At 32.0% G+C, this 16,076-nt stretch overlaps 2 protein-coding genes across 4 annotated transcripts in view; one reads left to right on the top strand and one right to left on the bottom strand.

Annotated features, from left to right (window-relative positions):
* Nucleotides 1–7,021, bottom strand: part of LOC129220550 (JNK-interacting protein 3-like) — a 34,258-nt gene extending 27,237 nt beyond the window's left edge. Inside the window, exon 1 of the mRNA XM_054854980.1 lies at nucleotides 6,471–7,021. Within this exon, the coding sequence (XP_054710955.1) occupies nucleotides 6,471–6,746 (276 nt within the window). The 5' untranslated portion in view covers nucleotides 6,747–7,021. The remainder of the gene's footprint in view (nucleotides 1–6,470) is intronic.
* A 424-nt stretch (nucleotides 7,022–7,445) lies between these two features.
* LOC129219634 (WD repeat and SOCS box-containing protein 1-like) overlaps nucleotides 7,446–16,076 on the top strand; it is a 42,879-nt gene continuing 34,248 nt past the window's right edge. For all 3 annotated transcript variants that reach the window (XR_008580427.1, XM_054853895.1, XM_054853894.1), the window contains exons 1-2: nucleotides 7,446–7,547; nucleotides 7,623–7,701. Coding sequence is in view for 2 of the 3 variants with exons in the window: in XM_054853895.1 (XP_054709870.1) it covers nucleotides 7,665–7,701 (37 nt within the window). In the remaining variant the exon portion in view is untranslated. The remainder of the gene's footprint in view (nucleotides 7,548–7,622; nucleotides 7,702–16,076) is intronic.

Here is a 16,076-nt window from a genome sequence, read left to right as displayed (position 1 = left end):
CGGATTCTCAAGAAGCTATTGAGGCAATAGCATCGATAAAGAGCAGCAAATTGCAGGAAATTTCTGAATGTCGCAGTTTCATTAACGATCTGGTGATGCAGAATATAAAAGTGGTGTTGCAGTGGATCCCTGCACACTGTGGGATTAGAGGAAACGAGCTAGCTGATGCTCTGGCCAAGAGGGGGTCTGCTACTGTTCAACTATCAAATGAGCCAGTCTCATTCAATGCAATAAAGTTATATATGAGGAACAAATCAAGAGTTTTTTTTTTGGCAAGACCTAAAAGCTAGAAGCAACCAAAAAGTTTGGTTTATAAAACGTGATTTTATCCCTTCAGCACCAAGAGCAGAGTCAGTAGCTTTGTATCGACTTTTAACTGACCATGACTGTTTACCAAAACATCTTCACAGCTTGAGGATTGTCAAGAGTCCCAATTGTCCCCTTTGCAATTCAAACAAAGAAATGGACATTCGCCACCTGCACACTTGCACCCAGCTTTCCAGACGTAGCCTGTGTGACCGTTATTGGGAAGCAAGAGAGCATATGGGCAGCTAAATATTTCACTTTATTATTCCTGTATTATTCCTTGTTCTATGTATTGTGTTTGTTTTTGCTATTTTGTTCTTTGTAACCTTTTCTTGCTGCCAGCCATTGGAAATAAAAAAAATTTAAAAAAAAAAAATTCAGTGTCTTTGATCCAGACCATGAGTCAAACAACCACTGATCCAATATTTGCAAAGGTATTGATTCGTTAAGGGAACTTAGAGGACTTAAGTGATCATGAAAGATTCAAGAATTTTAATTTTTTAAGAGCCATCCGAAGCATAAAAAGGGAATTCAACCAACCAGTGTCTAACCCATGACTCGTTGACTACAAGTCTAATGACAACTAATTAGGCATAAGAATCACATAGAGTCCTATAACTCTAATGTTGCTTACATGTTGAGTTCAACAAACCTTCATTTTTAAGCTAATGAGCACGTTTTAGGCATCTCAATTGATTTCTTTGAACCTTTACTATTGTCTTTCGACAAACCAGAAATTAAGACTTAAGTGTTTAAAAGATCAGTGTTTTAAAAGAAACAAAAAAAAACTTGCACAAAACAAGTTTTACCTACACATAAAACAACAAACAAACATGTCTAAAGCTTAAAATGTAATTAAAAATAAGATTTATGTATTTAGTATTTTGCACATGTATTTTGTTTGGGCTCTGTACCCCTTTTTTTGTATTTCTAAATGCATCCTCTTTGCCCCTTTCAAGTTATAACAAAACTTCACCTCAAAAATATATTAAGCCTGGCTTTGAAACGTGACTCCATTTCCCTTATCCACAAGAATTTAATTTGAATTAAAAATCTGTATTTCTTGAGTTTGCAGCACACTTTTTCAAACCAAACACTAAAAAGATTTGTATGAAAAAAAAATGCTATTTAGAAAACACTTGTGTTTAGTGAGCACATAGTAAGTACATGGGACATTTCACAGTATTTGTGACAGAGGGGTGTATGTAACAAAACTTGTTAAACAGTTTAAAAAATTTATATTTATTGAAAAAAAGCACATTCTAAAGGATATAAATGTCACATTTTTTTTGTCTTTATTTGCTTCATAATTTGCATGTAATCGCACTCAAAACACCAAAAATACAACTTTTACCGTTATGAACTCGACATTAAATATTTCTTCAATAGTGACTTGCACTGAATTTCAAGCCAAAAGTGGTGCTTGGAACAAAAAAAAGTAAAGGGTCATCGCTAAGACAGTTAATAATTTTAATTAAAAAATGCGTTCGTTAAAAAATTATAAGTTGTGAAAATGATGATTGTAGAGTCCATAACAATAATTAGAAGAAAAATTTTTATTTATGCATTTTATATCACTAAATTGAATATTTCTAATCTCACCTATAGTGTAACAATACTCTAAAATAAGTTTCATAATTATTTAAATTCGGGATTTTTTATTAATTTTCTAAATTTGGTTACAGACTCTACATTTGGCAACTGTTACAACATGGCTCTTTCTTTACCAAAATAATTAAACAGCCTGCACAGGAAAAAAAAAACAAGTGAGCCCTTTAAAAGGAATAACAACTTATAATTTTAAAAAACTTTGACTTTCAGAAGAATTTTGACTGCACAAGTGTATAGGGGGAATCGAAGCACATTGGTTTGCTTGTCTATTTTTTTTATCTCATCGTAAAATTCAATTAGTAGTTTTATTTTCCACAATGAGTTTCATTAAATATTTCTCATCATCCCAGAAAATGTTCAATTCATTAACTTTTTTAACATTAATATTTTAACAGAACTTTATGAAGTGAACCAACCAGTCCCAGTCCCGGGGTCAGTTGATCCACATAAAAACACCTTCTGTTACAATTTTAATGATAAATATTATCCAACATTTGTAACAAACAAACATTGTTTTATGATTAGAATTAAAAACTAAAGTTTAAAGATCGATGTAATTAAAATTGACCAACATCTACTTTCGCGCTATTATGCCCTGTTACATTTTTTCAAGAATCAGCACAATTTGGGTTTTTATCAACTTCACTATTGATAATACAAGAATATTGTTTTTTTAATTGTTCTAAAAGTTTTTGTGGATATTCTAAAAGTGAACCAAACATATCCCAGGTTCTTGGTCTAAAAAAAGTTGTCCTGATTTTTTTCTTCGTAACAAAAAATAAACTGCAAATACTTATAAGAACTAAAAAAATTTATTTTAGGAGAAGAATTTAATTTATTGTTTCATTCTTTGTGAAAATCATTTTAAAAAATAAAATTGCTTAGTTGTAAAAGTTACTCAACCAAAAAAAAATGAAATTTTTTCAATGTAACTATATTATGTGATTACATTATGAATTCTAGAACTGTAGGGCTGCTTTTTGTTGGTCGTAAATTTAAAAAAAAAAGGTATTAAAATTATCAAGATGGGTTTAATAAGCCTCAACTTCCCCTATTATCTCATGGGGTGTTGACTGATCTGGTGGTCCAGAATTTCAGTATATTTTCAGTGTGACATTAAAAATATTTCCAGCATTATATTACACAAAAAAAAAAATTACTTTCACAACAAAATAAAAGAACTACGTAAGGTACATTAATATTAGGGGCATTAAACCCCAAAAACAAAAAACAAACAAACAAACAAACAAAAAAAAAGCGTAATCAAAACTGCGTAAATTGAGACCTAATAATAGTGTTAAAATAGGGGTTTAGTGCCATAGATAACAAAATACTTCATTCTAGTGATAACTAATTGTAAAATAAGTTTAATATGTAGTTATAACGACTTTTAAGCACAACATGCATAAAGAAAATAGAGATTAAGTTCGTGTTCTGTTTATAAAGAGGAGCTGGTTACGATAGTCTTTTGGTAGTCATTAAAAATTTTTCTCTGTAATTCTTTGCAGAGCATTAACGCATCCATGATCACTTGCGTCATTTCCATGATAGAATCTTCCTTCACTAACAAATTAGAAAGATCATTTCTATTGTCTAGGAATGGCCGAAAATTTTCCGTTTTTGGTTGTGTGTCACCAATGTTGGTATCCTCCTTTTGGCCTCTGGGTGTCACTCCTATAAGCTCTTCTTCCAGTGAGTTCTGAATTCTGTATGAATTTAATAACTTTACTTCTGGACAGGGTTGCTTGGTTTAAACCACGTTGGTTTAAACCATGGTTTAAACCAATTGGTTTTTTTAAAAAAACCACGCGGTTTTTTTAAAAAATGGTTTTAAAAAAAAAGCCAAAAAAAAAAATCAATTTTACAGGTTTACATTGATTTCTCCACACATATTGAAAAATGTAAAATTCCATTTATTCTAAGTTCCTAGCTAAGTTGCAAAGATAAATACTAAAATTGCAAAGTTGCTTCTTCAAAATGTATTACAAGCTTTAATCGAAAAAAAATATTAATATATTTTTTATTTCAGGTATGTGCCATAAAGCAGATTTCAGTTAACTTCCATCATTATGCTTAATTTGCATGATTAGTTAAGATTTACTAAGGATTGAATCTTTTATTGTAGTGCAATTCATTATATTGCTCACTCCTATTGCAGGGATGTGACATTTTTGCAAATTTATTTGCTCTTTCCTGGAATTTTAACTTTGACTTGTAAGGTAATCAACAGTCTAACTTAATTGTTTGCACCTAAAAATTGAGATTTGTTCTACAGGTGAACACAAATAATATTTTTTGAATCAAATTTAAAAAAAAAAGTTTATACTTCATATTATGATACATAATAGTTCCTTATATTATAATGTAGGAAGATTAAAAGACAAATTTTTAAATTCCCAGAACAAAATGCAAATGTATGTGTAAAAATTGATTAAGAAATATATAAATCTTCACATATAAACTACTCTCTCCATTGGTGTTTTTTTTTTTTTTTTTTGATTCTGTGTGCTCAAAAGATTTTGATTGGCTATACACCTATGTTGCTTTATGACTATTTGGTGCAGATAATTCTTAGTCCCCCCCCCCTTTTGTTAATTGGAATTGGGATTTTGGCATTTGCTTTACCTTAGCTAACCTGTGCAGTTTACAAAAGTTACTTACTCATATTGTTTTAAAAAGAATGTCTAATTCTGGTAGAAAAAAAACCTAATCTGGCTTTCATTTGATGAAATCAAAAATGAAGCCAGTATTTTGTATCATAAAAGGTCTATATATACATGCATACTAATATGTTAATCAAGTCAAACATTTCAATCAATATTTCCCTGCAGAAAGCTATTTTAATTATTTAATTTAGTTACAAGATTTTGTTCTCATCTCTTTAATTAATCAAGAAATTAGGTATAATGTGACTATTGAATAACTATTAATTACATGTAACCTTAATTACCTTGCGAAAATTAATCGTTTTTCTCGCAAATAGTATTTAAACCAAAAAAACCCGGTTTAAACCAATAAAACCGGTTTTTTCGGGGTTTTTTTTTGAAAAAAACCAGTTTTTTTTACCAACCCTGCTTTTGGAAAGAGCTTTGGAACCAATCACATAAAATGTGTCCAGTGGCTCAAGCTTGATTATTAGCACACCAAAATGCAGTTGATTAAGCATAATCTGCAATATTTAGGAGTTTGGATTTTGAAAGAGGGGAAAACTTTATCTCTTTGCATTGCCGCATCTGCTTAAAACCGAAAATCATCCGCATAAAATAAAATAAAGGTGTCAAATCTTAAACCGCGTAAAACAAGGGTCTACTGCATTTAAAATGGGAATTGTGTGAAATATTCTTGCTTAAAAATTATGTGATTTCCAAAGCAAAAACTCTTGCCATTTTAATTAAATTAACAGAAAATTTAAGTTTCCTAAAAAAAATGCAATTTTAAAAGTTTTGGGTAAATAACACCTTTTTCCTAAACATGTCCTCTCCCTCTTAAAGTTTATCCAGAAATTTCGATTTACCGAAGATGGTCTGGGTACCAATCACGTCAGATAATCTAGGTAAATTTCTAGTAAAATTTGAATAAAAAGCCTATCATTTCTAATAACAAAACGCAGACTGAAGAAATCAGCATAAGCACACTTGGTCTGTTCCAACAGGAGAACCAACTTCAAGCTCGTTTTTTACATATACAGGGGTGCCGCCCCCCTAAGAGCAAGGGTGTCCCCTAAATATCCAAACCCCTCCCTCCCCCAGCAATAGCAAGAGCCTCATCCCCCCCCCCGATTTCCCAAAATGAGACAAATAACCCTGAAAACAACTCTTCTAAAAACTTTCATGGCACAGACTGCCACCAGGACCCCCCCCCCCCCCCCCCCCCCCCCCCCCCAAGTGTTCACATATATGATGAAATATAGCCATCAGTTGATTGAAACTATTTAATAATGAAGTAGTATTGCTATTGTTTAGACTCTAAACAATACTCAAACGTGACAAATATGTAGAGTCCATAACATATTCATAAATGTGCAGTTCTTTAGTAAATAAGTCCTTAAAAATATTTTATGCCTTTTTAATAATTATTTTGGTGTGTAAATGTATTATAGATAAATTGAGACATGGTAAAAAACCTTCATTAGGTAAGAAAGGTATTACTTTCACAGAAAATTCGAAGATAGTTTAAGCAAAAATTTCCATGTCTTTTGAGTGTAGAGTTCGTAACATGCTATATATCTTCCTATATTTTTAGAAATTCAAAACAAATCTAAATGTTTTACAATGCTATGACGTAAGTACACATAGTTCCATGCACTTACAAAAGTTTAACTTTACTATTTGCTCTAATCATGAGCAGGAGACTAAGACATCCTTATGAAGTGTCAAGTCCATAACAGACAAATACTGTGAAATGATCCACACAAAAAAGTACATCTTTTCTGTTACAAAACTTCTATTTAAGCTCCCCTTTATCTGGGAGCAGCATGCCCCTTCTTTGGTCAAGGGGAAGCACTAAATAAAAACATACATAAATTATACCTAGCTGGGAAACTCATAACTTACCATCTTTAATCTTTCTCTATTAAAGTCATTAGATGCCTTTTCAGAAACTAAGTGAGTTAATTTAGATTTTAATTCAACAATTTCTTTCTCTAGGCATTCTATTTTTTGAACGCTGGTTTCCAAAGATTCAAGAACGTTTATGACTTTATGAATTAGCGACCTTGTCAAGTCAAGGCCATGAAGATTGACAAGTTTGTCAAAATCTTCTGCTATTTCATAAGCAAAATCATAAACATCTTTCACCGTCAGAGCTACTGAGAGATCTGAGCCTGACATGTTATTTCAAGATTATTATAAAAAATTTTAAAAAAATAAAGTAAAAAATCTTCCCAAAATAAAGTGACTTAACTGGTGTAACATTTGCGAGCATAATTCCTTCGGGATGAAAGAACCAATAGTTATAAATAAAATGCTTCGATTTTGAAAAACATTTTAAAATGCAACATAGTTTAATACAGAATTGAAATGACTCTGAAAAATATTGACGAAAGATACTTTTTGGTTTGATTTTTGAAACAAGGAGTTTCCTATTTCCTTGTTTTTGTTTAGGGTTTTGTAGACTCGAGAGTTGCCACATTTTTTTTAATCATTTGCTTGGTTGCGTTCGACGAACCTCACCGGTCTACCGTGTCTACCGGTACGTAACCGATTACAAACCGCAGCGTTCTATCATCTATCGGTTTTCGCACCGGTTACCATTTTCAGCTGTTGATTGGTTGATTGGAAGCTGTCACGTGATAAACTAACCGGTCACTCCCGATCGAGCTCGTCGAACGCAACCCTTGTGACTAAAAGCAGCCGAACCTTACTTCATTAACGAAGATTAATATTTAAAAAAAAACCCTAAAAAAATAAAGAATCAGAATTTAGTAAGATTTAAATTAAAAAAAAATTATATTCAGGATTTAAAGCCGCGATTAGTTTTCTTTTTCTAACCTATGACAAAAATATCTGACCACAGCCACTTTTAGCTGCGGAAAAAAAAATTACAGAACCACGCAGATCGCAAAAAGAAACAAACGCAAATAGAATTTCTTACATTTCTGAAACTAGTATCTGATTACATAAAATACGACTGTAAGTAAATATTTATTTCTTGAAATGCTACTCTAAGTACATTAATACAATTCTTAAACTTTCCATGTTTTGTAGATAAAGAACGAATTGATTAAAAATAATTGGCTTCGCCGGTGAATGGCAAGTTTTAAGGATCGATCTAGAGATGAAATATGTAAGTATTTTTCCTTTCGTTCAAAGGTTTGTGCTAAAATTGGATACAAATTTATTAGTATTCTTCAGTTGAATTTTTAATTGCCCGACAGTTTGTTAGCATTATGATAGTACTTAAAATTTAACAGTTACTTTGTTTTGTATATTTTGTTTCATTGAATAGTTCCGTAGGTCTGAGCTTTACAACAAATTTTCTGAAAGAGCGTGTAAGAAATAATTTTGAAACGGGAAAATTTCTTTCCGACAAATTACGTTTTTGTAGCTAAAAGATTGCAACCAGCATTAAAAATTGTTATTTTTTAAAAACATTATTAGGGCAATTCCACGGTGTCGGACGTAAGAATTGCACATTATTTACTTCAAAAAATCAACACATTTATTGGTTAACAATTTTGAAACAGAGCAAAATATTTTTTTAAATACTTACTAATGGATGTAGAATTGTTAAGCATAAAAAGAATATATGAGAAAAATATTTAACTCATGGTGTCGGATGTATGAGCTGAATCTGAAAAATGAGACTAGCAAAACTAAAATCTAAGATTCAGGTCAATGGCTTAATCTGCAACAATGTAACTACTTTCATGTCAAAGAGCAATGGTGAAATATTAATAACTTATAAATATTTTTTTAATTTTAGAGGTATTAAGTGCCAAAATAGGGACTTTGGTATTGTTGTCGGACGTAAAAACTTGGTGTCGGATGTAATATGTACAAAATTACCATGGTGTCAGACGTAAACAAAAGTTTAAAACCTTTTCAAATTACTTTTAATTTTGCTTTAAACCTTAAGTAATATGTTAATGACAATAAATAAGATGTTTACATAATTACAACATTAAATATCAAATATTTTTCGTAAAGGTTAACTATCACCCTCTTTTAATTGGGATAGGTGGAAAAAAATTCTTAAATTTTTTTTTATTTTGTATAGAAGATTTTATCTTCCTCTTTTTGCCATTTAAAGTGCCCTTCTGTCCTATACATCACAGATATTTCAATCATTTCACCATTTAACAAAGGATTGCATCTTGTGTAATGTACAGACTCTTCGTTAACCGCAACCCACCTATGTACTTTAAGTTGTGCAAGAAATTCTATATCTTCAAATTATCCAATGCATCACTGTCAGATAATTCTTTAAATAGAGCAACCATCCTAAGTGTTTGTGAGGAAGAAGTGTCTGAGATAGTAATTTTATTCAATGAAATGGCTTTGACTCAGTGCATGCAGTGCTCAAGGATTTTCTCAAATATTGCTGCAATGTTGCTGAATTATGCATGATCTCTTCTGAGGATATGTGTACTTTAAGTACACTGCTGATTAATGAAGGAGCCACAGATGCATAATTCTGGTGGCATACTACTCAACACTATTCCAGCTTTTCTAGTACAATGGATCTTTGGTTGCAGTGGTGGTCTGATTTGGTTGAGCACCCCTCCCCCCTGTCATTTTACATCCAGCTTTAAAAATAGGCCACATTTTTTTTTAAACCTTACCAATTATGCTGCCTACAGCTCCTTCTCCAGGGAAGACTGAAAAGAAATTCCGGGTTAATCTCGGGTGAATTTCTGCTCAAATAAATGTAAATTTTGTTAATACGTATTTTTGCTTAAATTGTAAGCTGAGTCTATCTGAGAAAACTTATTTTTAGTGCTTGGGTACTTGGTTTTAAGATATTTTAACAGGTAACTTACAGGGCATATAGCACGGCGAGTTTAGTATGATCCAAAGTATCAAAAATTATTGCAAAAGTTTGAGAGAATTCTTTGGAAATCCACGCATGGGATGTGAAGATTGTGGCTTGGGCATGTTTGCCAGAATGAATTTCGTTCTGCTGTAAAAATGCCGCATTTTGAGATGCTTAAAATAAAGAAAAACTGTTCCTTATAAGGTCAGTGCTTCTAGAAAAAAAAAACCTATTAACAAATTGGACCAGTTAATCAATTACCAGTTTCATGGTTTAAAAAAATGTTTTTAAGTAAACATACCTATTAATAAAGACATTTTAATGACTAAAGTATAAAGAAATGTTTTTATTGCTGTCCTCTATCCCTTCTATTTTAAATTAGAGAAATTCTGTAATCAGAACGAGGAAATAATTTTAAAATTCTTGGTTTCGGACGTAATTAATTTGTTAAGTCCGACACCATAAAATAAAAAAAAAACTATTTATTTGAATTTTGTTTGGATTGCACATTTTCAATAGTAACTGATGCTCTGATTTGCAGGTAAAATGTTTTGTCAAATATTCCGTCCTATTTTATACAGCACAAACTTTTAAGCAATTTGGTGTCGGACGTAATTTTACCCAAGTGCCTGTTATAAATAAGCTTTTAAAGACAAAAATATTTTATTTAGCTCTATTTTTTTGTGCCTACATTCGTTCTAAAGTGTTGTGGCAGGCATCTGAATCAGTTACAATTTGAAAAATATTACAGCAATAGTTTGAAATACCAATTCCAACAAGATATCAAAAAATCCATTATGGCAGCAAGTCAAAAATACATTTGTTCAAAGGCTTGTAACTCTTACAAACATAAACTTTTGCGGTAATTTTTAAAATTTTCATATAATTCAACTCATAAGCTTCAAAATGATACCTAATTTGTGAGAAAAAAAGGATTTTGAATATTTGGTCACCAGTTCCCATTTCCGTGGAATTGCTCATTAAGCGTTAAGCTGGAAGTTACCATTCTTTTTTAAGCCAGGGCAATGGCAGAACTACATGCAATATACAGACAGTCTGGTTAGACCAGTAATTCCCATCCTTGGGGATATTTCGATATTTGGGAATCTGGCGTGGTCGTCTCATTTTTGGTGGAAATAATTTTATTTTAGTAACCCTGCTGATTTATAGTAACCCTATGATAATAGATGTTTCCAATCTCTTTGTTTAGATTTGCAAAGAAAAATACCTCACACGCAGACGCTGGAACCAAAAATTGACGCCAATGAAGAAAGATCGCCAGATTCCCAATTATCGAAATAAACCCCCAACCTTTTTCACGTCGCAACCCCTTTCTCGCCAACTAAGCAACCGGCGATCTCTTACGTGTGCTCCTCCATATACTATATATATATATATATATATATATATATATATATATATATATATATATATATATATATATATATATATATATATATATATATATATTAGTGTGTGTGTGCGTATAAGTAGACTCTATATTTTGCATAATAACTCAAGGAGTTTGAGGTATTTTATTCTTTATGGGTAAAACACAATGATTGTAAAAAAAAAAATAGTCACTGCAATGTTAAACACGCATTTTGACACTTCGAAAAGTCATGCGTCCTGGCAGTAGCAAATACAGAATTTGGTCTTCCGAAGAGCTGAGGTCATGAAAATCTTATTAGTACAACTTTGATTGAAGTGAATGAAGACATTTTCTTTTAACAAGGCCATTGCAATGTCAAAAACTTGCGAGGAGAGCCTTTGATAGTTACTCATAATTTTTTAACCATATACAGTCGATTCAGGTTAATAGGACCACATTGGGATGGGACTATTTTGGCCCTAATAACCGGCTGGTCCGATTAAGCGAACAAGACCTCTGTAGCTTGACCGAACTTGCTATACACAAAACGTATAAATGCCCTTATGATTATTGTCAGCCCCATATGTATGGTAAGGCTCCTATGTAATGGGAGCTGACTTATGTGACATTTTGGTTCCAAAAATGTCGGGCAAAAAAAATAGTATCAGTACAAAAGTCTCGTTGCAGAAAACTGGTGTCCAAGCTTTAGATGTGTTGCCTGATTGATGTTTGAATATTTTATTCTGTAGATAAAGACGATTTAATTAATACAAATTAAAAACAAATAAGGTGTGAAAATGAGGTTTATTACAGCAAACATTTCCTGATACATTTTTGTTGAATTTGTGAACTAAATTTATATTTTTAGATTCACTTTAAGTGACCTTTTACTCAAATTATCTTCATTTTACGACATAGCAACCAGCGAATATTATATCGTTTTCATAAATACTAGAAACGAGGTTAATCCAATTTTGTCTTGGAACCAAAATGTCGGATAAGTCAGCCTGTCCTTTTCAAGGGGCTCTAATGTATGGTCAACATCAACATACAACGAAGAAACATTGCTGTTTATGAAATTTTTCCATTAAAAAGAAATTAAAGTAAAGCAAATAAACTTTTTACATTCTTCCCAATCCGATACAGTTTTAGGGCTTCCTTCTAGTCAGTATTGATTCAATTACACAACCAGAACAGGGGTCTGGCCAGAGGATATTTGGGTCCATTAGCGGACCCTTCACAAAAATCCGATCAACCAAAACCGACCCTTCACAAAAATCCGATCAACCAAAACGGACCTTTCACAAAATCCCGATCAAACAAAACGGACCCTTCACAAAATTCTGATAAACAAGATCGGATCTTTCACAAATTGTTTATTTAAAGAGCAAATCTGAATGTAAAATAACGCATATTTCTGTGTATAAACCGCTAATTTTTTGAACCTTTTTTTAAGTCAAATTAGAGGGATCAGATTATACAAAATCGGCTAATTTTGGAGAAAAAAAAATCGGCTCTCTTGCGATGCTCTTTCAAGGGATAAATAATTGCTACTGCCAAATAAATATAATGGTTGTTTGTTTTATCACAGCTAATTAGCAGCGGTCCTGTTGTAAGCTTTTCTGAAATGGCATTGGTAAGCACTTTTCTCCCCTCTCGTGATTTAATAAACATTAATAATATATATCTGCGAAATGAACTTAGAACTGCAAAGGCATAGTAAGGGTGGGGAAAAAAATATGATAGCTTTAGATAGGGTTACCAACTTCAAAATTATCACCACTTAGCGTCTGGCGTTTAACCTTTATAATGACTTGATTAGAAAATATTCTCATCATTTTACCAGCTTGTCAATATTTGTATTTTTACGGTGGGTGCGGTGGGATGTTTAATTGTTATTTTGGGAGAAAATTATATGGGTTTTGATTTTTCGATGCTAACAAGGATGATTAACTTTAAATAAACTCTTTTAATTACCGTTTCTTTTTTCTTTAGATGTCTACATTTTAAAATGCAATCTTTTTAACATCCGATATGAGAATCATATTTTGTTCTTTTTTCAAGCTAACTTCGCTTTATTAGGATGCAAATAAATGAAAAGTCTTTTTATTTCTGTTAGAACTCTCATTTCAAGTTTTTAAAGCAAAATTCCATTTTCTGTTATTAAGTCAAAAATTAAAATGCTGAATAGATGGTTTATTTTATTTATTTATTTATTTTTTTTTTTTTTTTTTTTTTTTGCTTCAACTGTGTCCACAGATATTAATGAAATGTTTATCATAGGACTCTAAAATGCAATGTTAAAATAATTTTATCAAAAATATTTCTTTCACAAGCCGTTTTTATATTTTTGATGCCTTCACTTTGAGAATTGCGATCTCTTTGCATCCGCTACGGGAATCCGATGTTTAGAATTTTTGATGATTGTTACGCTTTGTTAAGAGGTAAACAATTAAAATATCTTTTTATTTTTGTTAAAATCACGGAATTTATAAGTTTTAAACGAAATTCTGTGCTTTTTAAGAGTGTCTTGGTTCAAAAAGTTAAATGCTGAACCCTATTCTGAATTTTATTTTATTAATTTATTTTTTGTTACAATTATTTTAAATACTGTACCGAAATATTTCTAGTATAATTTAACATAATGTAGAATGGTATATAAATATTGATACTTGAGAGAGCGATGTCCCCCCCCCCCCCGGCCAAATATCAGACCACTCCAGAATGATTTTCTCGACATAGAAGAGGAAAACACTCAACTTTAAGTTTAATTGATGCAGTTTGTGCCATCTCTACATTCTAAAATTTCATTTTAACAAAAAAAAAAAAATTTTTTTTTTGCGAAATTATTTGATTTTTCACAAAATTAATTCATTTTTTACAAAATTAATTCATTTTTCACAAAATTATTTGATTTTTCACAAAAAACGGACCCTGTAAAAAATCCTGGACAGAGCCCTGCAGAAGTAACTAACATAGTGAGAGTGAAAAAATGAGTGCTGAAAAGTACTAACCAGTCATTAAAATTTTCCAATGAAATGTAAATTATGCATTTTGCAACTAAATTGAAGAAATTTGAAATTTCACTGAAATTTTGACTTCTGTTGGAACAGTGCCTTCATAAAATGGAAGTGTCGTTAACCATTTTTTCCAGTAAATATTGATGGGTTTAACTTAAAAATGACAAGGAACCATTATTAATTTGTACTATTAAGTTCGTTTACCCACTTGAAACTCGCTTCAAGTGGGTGATTTTTATTTCCAATTTGTTCTCATGTTCCTTGGTCCGATTAAACGGGATTTTGGTCCCAATAAGCGATTAATATTAGGCTTATGTAATGGGATTTGTTTTGGGTCTTAAAGATTTGATCCGAATAAGCGGCTGGTCCTATTAACCAGTGGTCCCATTAGGCGGATTCCACTGTGTATGACAAGAAAAGGAGAAAGAGAGTCCAAAATCTTGCTTGGAGGGATTGAGAGTCATTAATAGCATGTGAGCGATCAAATCAATAGAATTTCATTATAAAAGCAGAAAAAGAGTTAACAATATAAACCTAGAGTCGTAAATATAATATACGCAAAGCTCCTAACCCGGGAAGTGTTCGAAATAGAAGTTCTAATATTGCAGTTTACATAAAATCTGGTGATGTTAGGAGGAGGAGAGGTTCCAGAGACTTTTATGAACGATTCAAGCTCGAAGACTCTGCCTCTGAATTTTCGCGAAATTGAAATCCTAAAAATGAAGTTTTAGACAATTTTTCACTATAGGGAAGGAGAGGAGAATTCTCTATTTTTTCAAAAATTAAAATCAAACTCCCTAAAAAGGCACAGTTGTAGACTGTTTAGGCTACCTTTTGCGGAAAATTTTTGAATTTAAGGTCCTAAAAACATAATTACAGGCCTTCTTTGCAAACATTAGGAAGAAGGTTAGCATTTGGAGCCTCTCCTCCGGAGTTTTTTCAGAATTGAAGTTCTAGAAACGAAATTTTAGAAGAGTTTTGATGACATGGATGGCCAAAGGATTAGGGGTACTCCCACAGAAATGTTTTGAAACTTAAGTCCAAAAAAACAGAATAGTAGGTTATCCTTGATAACAAAAAGAAATGTTCGGGAGACCCTCACCCGTTTTTTTTTTAATTTAAGGCCAAAAAACGAAAATTTATACGATGTTTAATGATGTGAGGTAGACACTAATCTGGAATTGTTTTCAAAATCAAAATCCTAAAAACCCATTTCTTGGCTATTTTTGATGAAATTAAGTGACAGGATGGGGTTCAGGGCTCTTCCCCGGAATATTTTCAAAATTAAGTTCGGAAAATTAAAGAACATTTTTTAGGATAAGGATTGAGGTAAAGAAAACCTCTCAAATAAATTATTCGGAATAAGAGTTCCAAAAACGAAATTTTAGGCGATGTTAGAGGGAGAAAAATTTGCCACTCTTTCGCGGAAATTTGTAGATATTGAAGTCCCTAAGCCAAAATTCAAGATAATCTTAAAGGACGTTGGCAATCAGCTAATCTAGTATGAGGGGGGACGATGATTCTACAGCCCCACAGCTCTTCTCCTGGATTCGCCACTGCTTTCAAGTATTGATGCTACTCCAAAATGTTATTTTTTCCCTGTGTATTTTAATTTTTTTTATCTATGCACTGATGTATTCTTTAATTTAGGAATAAATGTCGCGACCCCCTAAGAAATGCTTCACGATCCCTTTGGGGTTCGCAATCCACGGGTTGGGAACCCCTGTGTTAGACCATTCAAAAGACTGCCATTTTGCTTTTACTATGATGCAACAAACTGGTGCACATGCTAAATTAATTTTAGCTGACTGGGACCAGCCTAGCTGCCTGTTGCTGGTCGTCACATTTGTATTTGTATTAGTTTGCACTCTCAGCTTCAATAAGATGACAGCTGCCTTTAGCTTGGTTTTTCAGTAGACCCTCGTTATACGTGAGGGTTATGTTTTGCGGAAATGCCACTTAAATCAAAACCACAAATTAAGACTGAATAATAGTGTAGAAATAGGGGTCAGGTTCCGTAGATGAAAAAAAAAGAACTTCATTCTAGTGATAAATATATTTAATAAGTTTAATGTGCACTTATTTCAATACATATACACAATGTGTATAAAGAAAACATGAATTAACTTAGTTCCTCAGGGATCAGTTTTAGGGCCTCTTTTGTTTATTATCTTTGTGAATGACATCAATGAAAATATTTCTGGAAGCATGAATTATTTTGCTGATGATGTAAAAGTTATGGGGATTGTCGAAAATGAAGAACAAGTAAAACAGCTTCAAGAGGATTTAGATCA

The sequence above is a fragment of the Uloborus diversus genome, chromosome 4 (assembly GCF_026930045.1).
Source record: "Uloborus diversus isolate 005 chromosome 4, Udiv.v.3.1, whole genome shotgun sequence".
NCBI lineage: Eukaryota > Metazoa > Arthropoda > Arachnida > Araneae > Uloboridae > Uloborus > Uloborus diversus.
This window is presented reverse-complemented; position numbering and strand designations above follow the sequence as displayed.